The 16,277-nt window shown below is 38.8% G+C and overlaps 1 protein-coding gene across 7 annotated transcripts in view; it reads right to left on the reverse strand.

Annotated features, from left to right (window-relative positions):
* LOC105475183 (BDP1 general transcription factor IIIB subunit) overlaps positions 1-16,277 on the reverse strand; it is a 115,178-nt gene that overhangs the window by 66,905 nt on the left and 31,996 nt on the right. For all 7 annotated transcript variants that reach the window (XR_011624935.1, XR_011624937.1, XR_011624936.1 and 4 more), the window contains exons 9-14: positions 15,809-15,952; positions 13,101-13,379; positions 11,639-11,786; positions 7,022-7,180; positions 4,625-4,781; positions 78-169 (exon numbers count right to left, since the gene is read on the reverse strand). Coding sequence is in view for 3 of the 7 variants with exons in the window: in XM_071098832.1 (XP_070954933.1) it covers positions 78-169; positions 4,625-4,781; positions 7,022-7,180; positions 11,639-11,786; positions 13,101-13,379; positions 15,809-15,952 (979 nt within the window). In the remaining 4 variants the exon portion in view is untranslated. The remainder of the gene's footprint in view (positions 1-77; positions 170-4,624; positions 4,782-7,021; positions 7,181-11,638; positions 11,787-13,100; positions 13,380-15,808; positions 15,953-16,277) is intronic.

Below are 16,277 nucleotides of genomic sequence, written 5' to 3' on the forward strand. Positions count from 1 at the left end.
ACCTTATTAAGTAGAAAACAAATTATTACCATCATTCCTAAGAGTTACTTTTTTGTTACTATTTCCTGAATACTTACATAGATACAGTTTCAGCTTCTGGATTCTCTCTCTCCGTAGTCTCCATTCTCAAAATGTCCAATGTATTCATCTTATCCTTTTCCAGGTGGTCCTGTGAATTTAATTTGCTACAATTTATCTACTTACCACAAAAAGTTCAAACTTTGCAATAAATAAATGGAAATTAAAACAACAGAACTGGCCGGGCACAGTGGCTCAAGCCTGTAATTCTAGCACTTTGGGAGGCCAAGGCGAGCAGACTGCCTGACCTCAGGAGTTTAAGACCAGCCCGGGAAACATGGTGAAACTGTCTCTACTAAAATACAAAAAATTAGCCAGGCGTGGCAGTGTGCGCCTGTAGTCCCAGTTACTTGGGAGGCTAAGGCAGGAGAATTCCTTGAATGCGGGAGGCAGAGGCTGCAGTGAGCTGAGGTCACACCACTATACTCCAGCCTGGGTGACAGAGTGAGACTCCATCTCAATAAATAAATAAATAAGAACTTCATTTTTTGTACTTCTAACTAGATGAGATTTTCTAAAAATCCTAAATGCAGATGAAATTTTTTTTTTTTTTTTTGAGACACAGTCACGCTCTGTCGCCCAGACTAGAGTACAGTGGCATCATGATAGCTCACTGCAGCCTTGACCCCAGAGGCTCAGGTGATCCTCCCATCTCAGCCTCCTGAGTAGCTGGGACTACAGGTGCACACCATGCCCAGCTAATTTTTTCATTTTTTTGTACAGACCGGATCTTGCCATGTTGCCCAAGCTTGTTTCAAATTCCTGGGCTCAGATGATTAGCCCACCTCAGCCTCCCAAAGGGCTGGGCTTACAGGTATGAGCCACCACACCTGGTGTACAATTTTTTTTTTTTTTTAACAAAAATGGAATCACACTAAATATTTCAGAAAAATATTTCTGAAATGTTAATTACCAAAGGATACAAAACTGTATTGAAACCACGATTCAGTTGTGTAAAAGAAAATATGTAACAATATATGTGAAAAGATTGGTTGCATGTAAATAATGAAATTACAAATATTAGAAAGAATGGTTGGGCATGGTGGCTTATGCCTGTAATCCCAGCACTTTGGGAGGCTGAGGCGGGGGATCACCTGAGGTCAGAAGTTCGAGACCAGCGGGGATAACACGGTGAAACCTCGTTTCTATTAAAAATAGAAAAAAATTAGCCGGGCATGGTGGCACATGCCTGTAATCCCAGCCAGTTGGGAGGCTGAGGCAGGGGAATCGACTGAACCCAGGAGGCGGAGGTTGCTATAAGCCGAAATCACACCATTGCACTCTAGCTTGGGCAACAAGAGTGAAACTCCACCTCAAAAAAAAAAAAAAAGAAAAAGAAAAAACAAGATTACAACATTTCAAAGAAAAAAAGGTAAAGAAAAAAATTACAAGTGATTTTTGTTTTAACTTTTACATGAATCTGTATTTTCCAAATTTTCTAGAATTCAGTAAACGTAAGATTAGAATGATATAACTATACTATAAAGATTATGATAAAAGATATTTCACAAAACAGTAAAAAGCAAACCAACATCTTAAAAAGTGTTTTAGTTAAAAAAAAAATTGTAGGCTGCGCGCGGTGGCTCAAGCCTGTAATCCCAGCACTTTGGGAGGCCGAGACGGGCGGATCACGAGGTCAGGAGATCGAGACCATCCTGGCTAATAAGGTGAAACCCCGTCTCTACTAAAAAATACAAAAAACTAGCCGGGCGAGGTGGCGGGCACCTGTAGTCCCAGCTACTCAGGAGGCTGAGGCAGGAGAATGGCGTAAACCCGGGAAGTGGAGCTTGCAGTGAGCCGAGATCCGGCCACTGCACTCCAGCCTGGGCGACAGAGCGAGACTCCGTCTCAAAAAAAAAAAAAAAAAAAAAATTGTAACAATATAATTCTGGAAAAGTTATAAGGAAACAGAAAGATTCACCTTAGCAATGTAAATACATTATTTATGACTGTCAGCTTGACAATGCATAACAATTCAGGACTCAGACATATCAGAAAAATTTTTAAAGTAATAAAAATAACAAATAACAAAAGACAACACATAACAAGAATCATAAAAATATTTAAAACATTATTTGACCCAACAATCCCACCAGTCTGTAGAAATTTACACTTTGTTTCCTTGAGAAAGCCTTACTTACAAAATTGTTTGCTTCTTATGTACAAGAGTTAAAAAAACAAATAAACAAAAATATAAACAATCTGAACATCCATTAGTAGAAAACTGATTAGGTAAATCAATAACATGTTAACATGATATAGCTATTAAAAATATCAATTGGACCCAAAAAAGTGTAAATTAATAGTTTCAGAGGAAAAGAGTTTTTTTTAATTTTTTATTTTTTTGAGAGTTTCGCTCTGTTGCCCAGGCTGGAGTACAGTGGCGCAATCTTGGTTCGCTGAAACCTCTTCCCTCCTGGGTTCAGATGGTTCTCTTGCCTCAAACTCCCGAGTAGTTGGGATTACAGGCGTGTGTCACAACACCCAGCTAATTTTTTGTATTTTTAATAGAGATGGGGTTTCGCCATGTTGGCCAGGCTGGTTTCAAACTCCTGGCCTAAAGTGAACCACCGGCCTCGGCCTCCCAAAGTGCTGGGATTACAGGTGTGCACCACTGTGGCCAGGTAAAAAAGGTTTTGGCAGGGCGCAGTGGCTCAACATAGTGAAACCTTGTCTCTACTAAAAGTACAAAAATTGGCTGGGCATAGAGGTGTGCGCCTGTAATCTCAGCTACTTGGAAGGCTGAGGCAGGAGAATCGCTTGAACCCTGGAGGCAGAGGTTGCACTGAGCCGAGATCACGCCATCGCACCCCAGCCTGGGCGACAGGGCAAGACTCCGTCCCAAAAACAAAACAAAGAAAAGAAAAAGGTTTTAAATATTATACACATAATGGTTAAAAATTATAGAAATGTGTGCATACATAGATAAAGTTATTGGCCAGGCATGGTGCCCTCACACCTGTAATCCCAGCATTTTGAGAGGCCAATGTGGATGGATCACTTGAGGTCAGGAATTCAAGACAAGCCTGGCCAACATGACAAAACCTCATCTCAACTGAAAATACAAAAATTAGTTGGGCATGGTGGTGCATGCCTGCAATCCCACCTACTTAGGAGGCTGAGGCACGAGAATAGCTTGAACCTGTGAGACAGAGGCTACAATGAGCCAGGATCATGCCATTGCACTCCAGCCTGGGCGACTGAGCGAGACCCTATCTCAAAAAAAAAAAAAAAAAAAAAAAGAGGGCAGGCATGGTGGCTTATGTCTGTAATCCCAGCACTTTGGGAGGCTGAGGCAGGTGGATCACATCAGGTCAGGAGTTCGAGACCAGCCTGGCCAACATGGTGAAACCCTGTCTCTACTAAAAATACAAAAATTAGCCAGGTGTGGTGGCATGTGCCTGTAATCCCAGCTACTTGGGAGACTGAGGCAGGAGAATTGCTTCACCCTGAGAGGTGGAGGCTGCAGTGAGCCAAGAACATGCCACTGCACTCCAGCCTAGGTGACAGAGCAAGACTCCATCGCAAAAAAAAAAAAAAAGAAAGAAAGAAAGAAAGAAAAAGAATAAAGAAATTTATTGACCAGGTGAGCTGGCTCATGCCTATAATCCTAGCACTCTGGAAAGCTGAGGCAGGAGAATCACTTGAGGCCAGGAGTTAGAAACCAGCCTGGTGCACATATACTCCATTCCTAATTTTTGCTAATTTAAAAAAGAAAATCAGGCCGGGCGCGGTGGTTCATGCCTGTAATCCCAGCACTTTGGGAGGCTGAGGCGGGCAGATCACGAGGTCAGGAGATCAAGACCATCCTGGCTAACACACCGAAACCCCGTCTCTACTAAAAATACAAAAAATTAGCCAGGCGTGGTGGTGGGTGCCTATAGTCCCAGGCACTCAGGAGACTGAGGCAGGAGAATGGTATGAAATCGGGAGATGGAGCTTGCAGTGAGCCGAGATCGCGCCATTGCAGTCCAGCCTGGGAGACAGCGAGACTCTGTCTCAAAAAAAAAAAAAAAAAAAAAAATTATCTGGGTTTGGTGGCACACACCTGTATTCCCACCTACTGGGGAGGGTGATGTGGGAGAGTCACTTGAGCTCAGGATTTTGAGTCTGTAGAGAGCCGTAATAGTGCCATTGCACTCCTGGACTCTGTTGCCTTGGCAATAGAGCAAGACCCTGTCTCAGAAAAAACAAACAGTTTGTAAAAGACAAACAGAAATGTGACTGCCTATGTGTGGATGAGAACGTTGTGGGCATAATTTAATATATAGCTGGTTTATGAAATATTTTAAATAAAAATTTTATATAAGTAAACAGACGATAGATTTATCACCACTGAGGATATCTGAAATGATTATATACCAGGTTAAAGAAAACGTGTCAACAGGAGACTAAGATAGGAAAAAATCTAATGTTAATGTAAGTTCTTGTATCCGTTTTAATATCAGTAACATTACTTTGTAATTACAAGTCAAAAACTTTTATTCCCAACTATTTAAAGAAAATTTTTATAATTTTAATTTCCATGAAGTCTCTTACCCCATACCTTTTCAACTGAAGTTTTTGAATGTGAATTCTTGCTCTCTGCCTCTGTTTTGCCTTGTGAAAGAACCGATTTCTTCCCAGCCCTTGACAAATTGGGTTTAGGTCTCTGGAAGCAACCTCTCAACATCGGTTTAACATTTTCTGTTTGATCAATTTCCCTGAAAAATTAACATTATTTAAATAGCATCAAACATGCAGTCATGTCCAAATGAACTTCTAAAATAACCTACTGAGAACTAGGAAGAACTCCTTTAAGAGCTTACTTAGAACAAGAGTAGCAAAGAAAACTTAGACTAATTTGTTCTATCTGATATTAAAAATATACTATTCATCATCAGTAATTAAAACAGTGTGGTAATAATATACGAGTAAACAGATAAATGAAACAAATTTAAAATCCAGAAACCAACTTCAAAATAGACATAGTTTTGGCATATATTGAAGGTAGCAACTCATACCAGGGAGGATAAGATGAAATGCAATACAATACGGTGAGGATAAAACTTAAGAAATATTAAGTAAGATTAAGATGACGGGAAGGCCGGGCACGGTGGCTCATACCTATAATCCCAGCACTTTGGGAGGCCGAGGTGGGTGGATCACCTCAGGTCAGGAGTTCGAGACCAGCCTGGCAAACATGGTGAAACCCTGTTTCTACTAAAAATAACAATAATTAGCCATGCATGGCGGCATGTGCCTGTAGTCCCAGCTACTCAGAAGGCTGAGGAAGGTGAATTCCTTGAATCCGGGAGGCAGAGGTTGCAGTGAGCCAAGATGGTGCCAGTGCACTCCAGACTGGGTGACAAGAGCAAGACTCCATCTCTGGATGTGGTGGTGAGCACCTATAGTCCCAGCTACTAGGGAGACTAAGGTGAGAGGATCACCTAAGCCTGGGGCCAGGTCGAGGTTGCAGTGAGCTATGATCACACCACTGCACTCCTGCAACCCTGTCTCAAAAAAAAATCGTAAATATTTAAATGTGTAAGTGTGTGTATACACACACACACATTCTGTCAGCAAGCAACTCAATTTTCAGGAACTTACCCTATATACTTGTATATAGGCAAAAAGATAGAGGTGCAAGACTATAAGCACTGTTTAGCAACACAGCCTACATAGCAGTCAATAGGGCACTGGTAATACAAACTATGATGCATACATATACAGAACACTATTAAGCTATAAAAAGAACAAGGAGAGTTACTACATAAGAATATGAAGACAGAAGAAAACCACTGCAAAATGTTATATATAGTATCATTAGGTTTATAACAAGAGCAAAAAATATAAATTTGTATTAGCTTGAATGTATTTTTTTAATCTCTGAAAGAATATAAGAAATAAATAACATGGATTATTTGAGTGAAACGGGACAGGTTAAGAGGGAGAGCTCAATCATACCTTTTTATACTTGTTGATGTTTGAACCCTATGAATGTATTGTCTATTTCAAAGACTAACTGACATTTTGATTTTTTAAGAGTTTGATTTCCATTGTGACAGTACTTTACTGAAAAATAAGAATTGATGAATAGCTTTCTTTTTTTTTTTTTTTTTTTGACAGAGTCTCGCTCTGTCGCCCAGGATGGAGTGCAGTGACGTGATCTCAGCTCACTGAAGGCTCTGCCTCCCGGGTTCACGCCATTCTCCTGCCTCAGCCTTCTAAGTAGCTGGGACTACAGGCACACCGGCTGCCACCTGTGCCACCACCACGCCCAGCTAATTTTTTGTATTTTTAGCAGAGACAGGGTTTCACCATGTTAGCCAGGATGGTCTCAATCTCCTGACCTTGTGATCCGCCTGCCTCGGCCTCCCAAAGTGCTGGGATTACAGGTGTAAGCCACTGTGCCCAGCCCATAAACTGAATAGCTTTTAAGCCCATATGAGATGAGGAATTATGAGGAAGATTAAAAGGAAGTATAAAACCTTCAGATATCTCTTCAAAGGGAGATTTTTATGATGCTTTTAATCATTTCTTGAGAAGATATTAATTTAACCAGTATCTGCATACTGGAAGATACACTTCCTTGAAATCACCAATATTAAAATCTATTATTTTGACACCAGGCATAAAAAATAACTCAAACCAAGCAAAAGTAAAATCTCACGGCAAATATTTAGGCTTCCAAATTGTTTTCGAATTTCGTAAGTTACCACCTTCCTAAAATTCATATATTATACAACAAATATGAAAGAGAATCTTTCTGCAATTAAATATAAAAACACCTGATGTTATACTCTGAACAGACTACAGTATAATTACATATTAAATGATTCCCTCAACTATTAATAAACTATGTATTAATAGTCCCCTTGAATCCCTAAATAAAGCAACATTATTATCATTTAAGAACCTTATCAAAATTTTATAAATAAATCCTATCGTATAAAATACTCACTGTGAATTATTTTTTAGGTCAACATTTCTTTCTTCTGTACAACTACCCTCAGCATCATTCACCTCACACGATGCTCTAATTCCAACTTCTAATGAAGGCAAATCTGAAGTGCTTGATTCTGAAGACTCAGTTGCTACTGATGCGACATCTTGTTGATTACTAAAAAAGTGAAAATATATCAGACAGAAAAGAATTCCTAATAATATATATTTTATAATAATTATTTTTAAAAATTTTAAATACACAAAATCACCATTTTGCAAGATGCTGCTTCAAATTACAGAATAATACAAACTGCTATATTAGCTTTTCTATGATCCATCTTGCACCATGTTACAAAAACTGTACCTCCAGAGAAAGCAGCAGCCACAAATTTACACGTTTAGGAACATGCTCAAGAAATTTCAAAACGAAGGCCGGACAAAGTGGCTCACGCCTGTAATCCCAGCACTTTGGGAGGCCGGGGTGGGTCGATTACTTGAGGCTAGGAGTTTGAGACCATCTTGGCCAATATGGTTAAACTCCATCTCTAATAAAAATACAAAAACTAGCTGGGCATGGTGGTGCAGGCCTATAATCCACCTACTTAGGAGGCTGAGGCAAAAGAATCACTAGAACCCGGGAGGTGATCACACCACTGCACTCCAGCCTGGGTGATAGAGCCAAGCTCTGTCTCAAAAAAAAAAAAAAAGGCTTCAAAATGAGAAATTATTAAATGTGGTTCACAAATCAAACATGCATAAAATAATAGTAACATTTAGGAATTAGCTTTCATTAAAATTTATATAGGCAAGCCTTGCTATGCAGGGTACTGTGTGACCAAAAGTCATATAAAGCAAAGACACAGCTCCAATAAGCTCAAGTTGCAGTTAACATAGTCCTATGCAAAGTGAGAACTACTATATTTAAAAATATTTCAATTATCAGCCAGGTGTTATAGAACGTGCCTGTAGTCCCAGCTACTCAGAAGGCTGAGGTGAGAGGACCGCTTAAGCCCAGGAAATCGAGGCGGCAGTGAGCTGAGATTGCACCACTGCACTCCAGCCTGGGCGATAGAGCAAGACTCGGTCACAAAATAAATTTCAACTAACAATAATATAACTGAGAGTCATGCACTGACCATTTCAACACATATTCACATTTAGCCATATCTTTTTTTTTTTCTTTTTTCTCGCTCATTTTTTCTACTAGGTGTTCATCTTTTCCTGACTTATCAGCAAGAGTTCTCTATATATTTTTATTGTCTAGATATTACACATAAAATCTCCCGATCAGTAACTTGCCTTTTATTTTCTTTATGGAGGATTTGTTAACAGAACTATTTAATTTTACTACCATCAAACTTACCAATCTTATCTTTTAAAGTCTGTGTTTTCTATGTTTTAATAGAAATGTCTTACCTCAGGCCTTGACATTACAAAGATATTTTTCTACATTTCTTCTAAAAGTTGTAAAGATTTGTTTTATACATGTAGTCTTCAATCCATCAGGAAGTTAGCGGATATGGTAACATGAGGATTAAATATTATGGTTTTCAAATCTGAGCTCAATCTGATGGTTAGTTAGTTCAATCTTTGCCCGCTAATTTCTTTTTTTTTTTTTTTTTTGAGACAGAGTCTCGCTTAGTCGCCCAGGCTGGAGTGCAGTGGCGCGATCTCGGCTCACTGCAAGCTCCGCCTCCCGGGTTCACACCATTCTCCTGCCTCAGCCTCCCGAGTAGCTGGGACTACAGGTGCCCGCCGCCTCGCCCGGCTAATTTTTTTTGCATTTTTAGTAGAGACGGGGTTTCACAGTGTTAGCCAGGATGGTCTCGATCTCCTGATCTTGTGATCCGCCCGCCTCGGCCTCCCAAAGTGCTGGGATTACAGGCGTGAGCCACCGCGCCCGGCCTGCCCGCTAATTTCTAAAGCTACCTCTGCCATACGACAGATTCCTAAATGTCTCTTCCTAAACTCTATATTCAGTTCCACTGAGTCAATTCATCTAACCCTGTACCAATACCATGCTGCTTTAGTTACTGTAGCTTGAAAATTAGTCTAGGACAGTCCCTCTCCAAAGCTGGCGGTTTTTAAACCTGTCTTTACCATTCTTGAGCCTTTACTCTTGTGTACACAACAATTTTAGAATCAACTCTTTGTTTTCCAAAACCAACTGGGACTTTAACGATCATTACAAGGTTGTTTTCCCCTAAAGTAGAAAAAGTTAGGGCCACAGTGGCTCATGCTGAGGTGCGAGGATTGCTTGAGCCCAGGAGTTTGAGACCAGCCTGGAAAACATCTCCACTAAAAAATGTTTTTAAAATTAGCCAGGCATGGTGTCCCATGACTGTAGTCCCACTCGAGAGGCTGAGGTGATAGAATCATTTGAGCCCAAGAGTTCAAGGTTGTGGTGAGCCACGATCATGCTACTACACTCTAGCCGGAGCAACAGAGTAAGACCCTGTCACAATTTTTTTAAATTATTTTAAAAATTAGAAAAAGTCATGAGTAGTTTTGTGTAGTTTACAAAACTAGGTGTATCTCTGAAGTCACACTTTAGATATCTGTCACCTAGGAACAAACAACTATGAGAAATAGCATGATTCCACTTACGTGAAATATCTAGATTAGACATAGAAACAGAAAGTTGTCTACAACCTTACCACTCTTAATGGGCCTAATTTGATCTCAAACTAAGCAAGTCTGGTCCTGATTAGTACATGGATGGGAAACAGAAAGCAGATTAGAGATTATCAGTGGTTGCAGCGAGGGGAGAATGAGGAATTACTGCATAATGGGTGCAGATTTTCTGTTTGCAGTGATAAAACAGCTTTAGAAATAGTGCTGATGGCTGCACAACAATGTAAATGTAATTAATGCTACTAAATTGTATGCTTAAAAACAGTAAACAGCTTTAAGTTTGTTTTTGGCAATAGTTTCTTAGATATGACACCAAAAGTATAGGCAACAAAAGCAAAATTAGACAAATGGGACTACATTGAACTAAAAAGCTTCTGTACACCAAAGGAAACAGCAGAGTGAAAAGGCAATCTATGGAATGGGAGAAAATGTGTAAATCATATTTCTGATAAGGGGCTAAAATCCAAACTACATAAATAATTCTCAAAACTCAACAGCAAAAAAAAAAATAACCTAATTAAAAACTCGGGCACAGGACCTGAATAGACATGTCTCCAAAGAAGATACACAAATGGCTAACAGCTACGAAAGATGCTCAACTCAATAATTATCTGGGAAATGCAAATCAAAACAACCATAAGAAACCACCTTCTACCTGTTCAGAAGGACATTATTAATAAAATGAAAGATAACAAGTATTGAAGAAGATGTGAAAAAAATTGGAACCCTTGTACATTGTTGGTGGTTATGTAAAATGGTGCACCCGCTATTGGAAACAGTATGAAGGGTCCTCAAAAAATGAAAAGTAGAACTACCACATGATCTAGCAACCCTACTTCCAGGTATTCATCCACAAGAACTGAAATCAGGACCTCAAAGAGATATTTGCACTCCCATGTTCAGTGACGACAACAGACAAAAACAACCTAAATGTCCATCAACCAATGAATGGATGAAGAAAATGTGGCCTATACATGTACTATAATATTATTCGGTCATAAAAAAGGCAATCTTCTGATATGCTACAATATGGATGAAAGTTGAGGACATTACATTAAGTGAAATAAGCCAGTCACAGAAGGAAAACTACTGCATGAGGCTGGGCGCTGTGACTCACACCTGTAATCCCAGTACTTTGGGAGGCCAGGGCAGGTGGATCACCTGAGCTCAGTTCAAGACCAGCCTGAGCAAAATGGTGAAACTCCATCTCTAACAAAAATACAAGAAATTAGCCAGGTGTAGTGGTACATGCCTGTGGTCCCAGCTTCTTGGGAGGCTGAGATGGGAGGATTGCTTGAGCCTGGGAGGTGGAAGTTGCAGGGAGCTGAGATCGTGCCACTGCACTCCAGCCTGGGTGACAGAAACGGACCCCATCTCAAAAACAAAACAAAACAAAACAAAACAAAAAAGAAAAAGAAAGAATCATGATTGCCAAGGGCTGGGAGGCGGAGGAAATGGGAGTTGCTGTTCAATAGGTACAGAGGTACAGTTATGCAAGGTAAAAAAAAATTCCAGAGATCGGCAATACAACACTGTGCTTATAGTTAACAATACTGTATAGTACACATAAAAAATCTGTTAAGAGGGTAAATCTCATGTTTTTATATTACAAATTAAGATTTTAAAACACACACACACACACAGAGCAGGACACATTATATTCAAACTAATGAAAACCAAAGACAAAGAAAATCATTATAGAAAATGATAAACCCATGTAAACACCAACCAAAAGAAAGCTACAATGGCAAAGTAAACATCAGAAAAAAAGAGCAATACCAGAAGGATAGTACACAATGATAAAGGGAATTTCACCAAAAAGACAAAACAATCCTAGATATGTACACACCTAACAAAAGAGCTTCAAAATATATGGAGCAAAAACAAATAGAACTGAAAAAAAGAAACAGGCAAATCCACAATTACAGATGGAGACTTCAACACTCCTTTCTCAGTAATCAACAGATGTGGGTAAAACCAGAAAACACACAGAAAATACCTTAATGAAAGGATGGGGTCAGTTCTTTTCTCAACTTTTTCACTGGAGGCAAAACCCACAATGCCATCTACGTTTTGTGTGCAGGAAAGCATCTGCTCCTTACTGCATTCACCTTCCTTTACCTCGGGCCTTATAGCCTGACATTTATCTACAAATACAAAATGCATGTTATTCTAAAAAATGACAGCAAAAACATATTTTTTAAAGCACAAAGGAATTTACCTATAACACTGTCTTTTCCTACAAAACCTTAATCCATTCAACATTCAAATTCCTATTTGCAAGGCACACATCTTATTTTTAGACCACAATAAAAACTTAACATAGATGAGGATCAGCCCAAGCTTCTTGGACAGTTTATAGCATCTTTCTTTTATCTTAAATTCTAAGTATTTAAAGTGGCTTATTTTATATGTCAAGTAAGGAAACTAAAAGTTGACTTAACTATTCTTTTGCTCCTTCAGAAGTATACCAATTAGTAACAAAGTAATAGCTATCATTTATTAAGTACTTATTAAGTGGCTGGAACCCTTAAGTCCATCAAATGCATTATCTCATTTAATACTTGAAACAAACCTGTTAAAAGATATTAATATTAACCTCATAGAGAACCCCTGAGTTCAGAGATCTTAAGTAACTTGCCCAATGCAATACTTAAGCAAGTAAAAAAGCTGGAATTTAAAGCAAGGTCTGTTTGATTTCTAAAATCTGGTTGTGAATCATTAAGCTGTTCTGCATTATACGTAATGACTCTAATGATAAGCCAAAAAAGAGCATAATATTGTGATGCCTACAAAGCATGCGATGTTAGCTACCAGGACTCTTATATTAAAATCAGATTGGTAAATCTGAACTACAGAAAACATAAATTTTATAGAAAGGTTGTTCTGGTCTGCTCCTACCTTTTCCTTGGTTATCGGCTTTAAATAATGTACATATGAATTCTTAAGGAAAGGGACCAAGACTCCCCCTCAAACTCTTAGCCCTCATCCCAAGCAACTCTTAAGTGGCAATATGTTTGCATTCAAAGAGTAAAAAAGAAAAATGGAAGGAACACATATTCCTCTAGTTCTTTTATAGGAATTAACCCCTTCTGGGTTCACAGAGGTGCTCTGTAGAGGTACAACATGAAAACCTGTGCTTTATTAACAGACATAAGCAACACACTTCAAACTATATATACATGTGATTTCTAATCATAGTTAATGGGAATGCACAGGAGGTGACACAACTTAGAAACAAACTTTAGAGAACAATCTCCCCACTTTAATTTAATTTTCTTTTTACAATAAACTTTTTTCTTTAATTAAAAATAAACAGAGTTAGCACAGTACCATGAGTACAGAACCAATTAATAAGCACCATTAATTGCTATCTAGACAGAAAATTAAGTTACATACCATATTGCTGTACATGTCTTCTCAAGTAATATAGAGGCTTTTTAAATATGTAAGAAACTTACTCTTGTGTTTTTCTCCTTTAGAAGGACCCGCCTGAACAGTGGCATTTTCTAAAAGATTGTTTACTTCCAGTTCATTAACTCCATCTTGCTTCTTCCTTCTTCTTTTCTTTTGATTTAGGTCTACTTCTAATGCAACCTGTTCTGCATCCTTCCCTGATAAGGTCAGAGACTCTTCGTCAACTGTCTGAGCATCCTTCTGAGATCTTTCTGTGTCTGAAATTCTAGAACTCATAGACTCATCTGGATCATCATTCACTCTTTCACAGGCAATTTTTTTGACTGAAAACAAGAGAAACGACTATAAATATGCAAACAACCTAAAGAAAAATTTGTGAAGGTGGAAAAGAGACTCAAAGATGTCCTCTGTAGTATTTATTTGCAAGAACAAAAAACCTAAAGACAACCTAAAATGTCCAATGGGAAATGACTAAATAATATATAAAAATCCATGGAGCCAATAATAGTAATGAGGTAAGTTTATATGCAGTCACATGAAAATTTCAAAGCATACTGTTGCATTAAAAAATCAAGCAGAACAAGATACACATAAAATCTTTTTTTTTAAATCTCATTTTTATTAAACAAAAACAATTACATATAGAGATGCTCCTTGACTTATACTGGGTTTCATCCCAATAAACCCATCATAAGTTGAGTATACTGTAAATTGAAAATGCATTTAATACAGGCCGGGTGCGATGGCTCACACCTGTAATCCCAGTACTTTGAGAGGCTGAGGCGAGCAGATCATCTGAGGTCAGAAGTTCGAGACCAACCTGGCCAACATGGTGAAACCCCATCTCTACTAAAAATACAGAAATTAGCTGGACGTGGTGGCAGGCACCTGTAATCCCAGCTGCTCAGGAGGCTGAGGCAGGAGAATCACTTGAACACGGGAGGCAGAAGTTGCAGTGAGCCAAGATCGCATCATTGCACTCCAGCCTGGGCGATAACAGCAAAACTCTGGGCTGGGCATGGTGGCTCATGCCTGTAATCCCAACACTTTGGGAGGCTGACGCAGGTGGATCACTTGAGGTCAGGAGTTCAAGACCAGCCTGGCCAACATGGTGAAACTCCATCTCTACTAAAAATACAAAAATTAGCTGGGTATGGTGGCACATGCCTGTAATCCCAGCTACTTGGGAGGCTGAGGCAGGAGAATCGCTTGAATTGGAGAGGTGGAGGCTGCAGTGAGCTGAGATGGCGCCAAGGCACTCCAGCCTGGGCAACAAGAGCAAAACTCCACCTCAAAAAAAAAAGTTCTGGTTGGGCATGGTGGCTCACACCTGCAATCCCAGTGCTTTGGGAGGCCAAGGTGGGCAGATCATTTGAGGTCAGGAGTTTAAGACCAGTCTGGCCAATATGGTAAAACCCCATCTCTACGAAAAATTACAAAAATTAGCCAGGCATGGTGGCACGTGCCTGTAATCTCAGCAATTCAGGAGGCTGAGGTGAAAGAACTATTTGAACTCGAGCAGTGAAGAATTCAGTGAGCCAAGATTGGGCCACTGTACTCCAGCCTGGGCAACAAAGTGAGACCCTGTCTCAAAAAAAAAGTTCTTACATTAAATAAGATACAGTGAGTTACTCATGTTATCACCTATAACATGATAATCACAAGAAGATATATATTTTAATCTTCTAGGATTATGTACAAGTAAAAAAAAAAAAAAGATTACTGAGAATAAAGATATTTTGCAGTTATCAATACTACTTTTTAAAAGATATGCTCCAGAAGAAGAAATTCTAGCCCAGCTTTGAACAGAAAAGAGTTAATTTAGCAGGCTTGACTGCTATCCTTTGAAAATCCTCCTTACAAGGTTGGCCCTCAGGTCATGTCTCAGAATTTGGTTCTGGGAACGGTTCCTACCACTCTTAACTGATAAGAGTGGTTCACTGTGCCTTAGCCGTATAATGTGGTTTATGCTGCACTGCTTTCCTTTTGAATATCTGAAATTTTGGTATGTTCCAGGCAAAGGATGCTGAATCCTTAGTCGTCTTGGTGAATACTCAAACCCCGGTGGTGGTCGTGGGGACCCCCAACACAGGCTCTCACAATCCTAGGTGTCAGTTCTGCCTCTGCCACTACTCACACTGTGAGTCCTTAGGAAAAAGTGTCTTACAATCGCTGGGGCTGTTTCTTGGTGATTAAAACCAATACAAAAGGGGCTAAAACGTAAAGTAGCTAACATATAAGGTTCCCTATAGTTCCAAGCATCTTCTTTATGTGATTACAGCTAAACATTGTCCTCATAGATCAGAGTTCAAATAGTTAAGAAAACATAAGCCTAAAAATAAAAATACCTACATATATACAACGTCTTTCTACCTTTTACAAGTCAACATTAGCCTTCAGAAATGTTATGCTCAACCAATACAGTCTAGTCACAACCCCAAAAGATTAGAGTTCCATTTTTTTAATACTAGAATACGACACTCCAAATTCTGATGCTCTTTGACTGGCTACAACTATCCTCTATGCTAGAAAGATATCAAATAACCCAATCATGCCAGTTAAAAATTTTAAAACAAAGCTATTGTTTTGGACCAGATAACTAATTGATTGAAAAAAGATATACTCCCTCCAACTGGATGCTATGATGATCTTAACTACCTGAGCTACACATGAACTCTCAAAGGCCTGAGGGACAACATTACGAGTTTATTACTACTAAGTAAACTAGCACACTTTCCTTTAAAATCAATACCTTTTACATTTTTCCGTGGTTTGGTGGATTTCTTCTCCTTTAAACTGTGATTTTTAACAGATTTTTGTTTTCTTTTCTCTTCTTCAGCAAGAACTTTCTGAAGCAAATGAGCAAAAAAATCGAAGTCAAAAGGGCGCTTTTCCTCTGTTTAAAAAAAAGGAAAAGAACTTTCAAGTTTTTATTTTTCAAAACTACTTCTAGCTTTTCAAGTATCATAACATCAAAAGCAAATGGGTTTGTCTATCAGCAGGAGAACAGATAAACAAGTACACAACAGAACACCACTCAGCAATAAAATAGCTTTGTCTTAGCAGAGAAATAGGTAAATTCACATCAGAACACCACTCAGCAACAAAAGGAATAAACTAGTTTATTACAAACAATAATTTGTTTACTACAAATTTGTAATAATTTATTACAAATAAACTAGTTTTAAACAAAAGGAACTACTGATACATGCAATAATCTG

This window comes from Macaca nemestrina, chromosome 6 (assembly GCF_043159975.1).
Source record: "Macaca nemestrina isolate mMacNem1 chromosome 6, mMacNem.hap1, whole genome shotgun sequence".
NCBI lineage: Eukaryota > Metazoa > Chordata > Mammalia > Primates > Cercopithecidae > Macaca > Macaca nemestrina.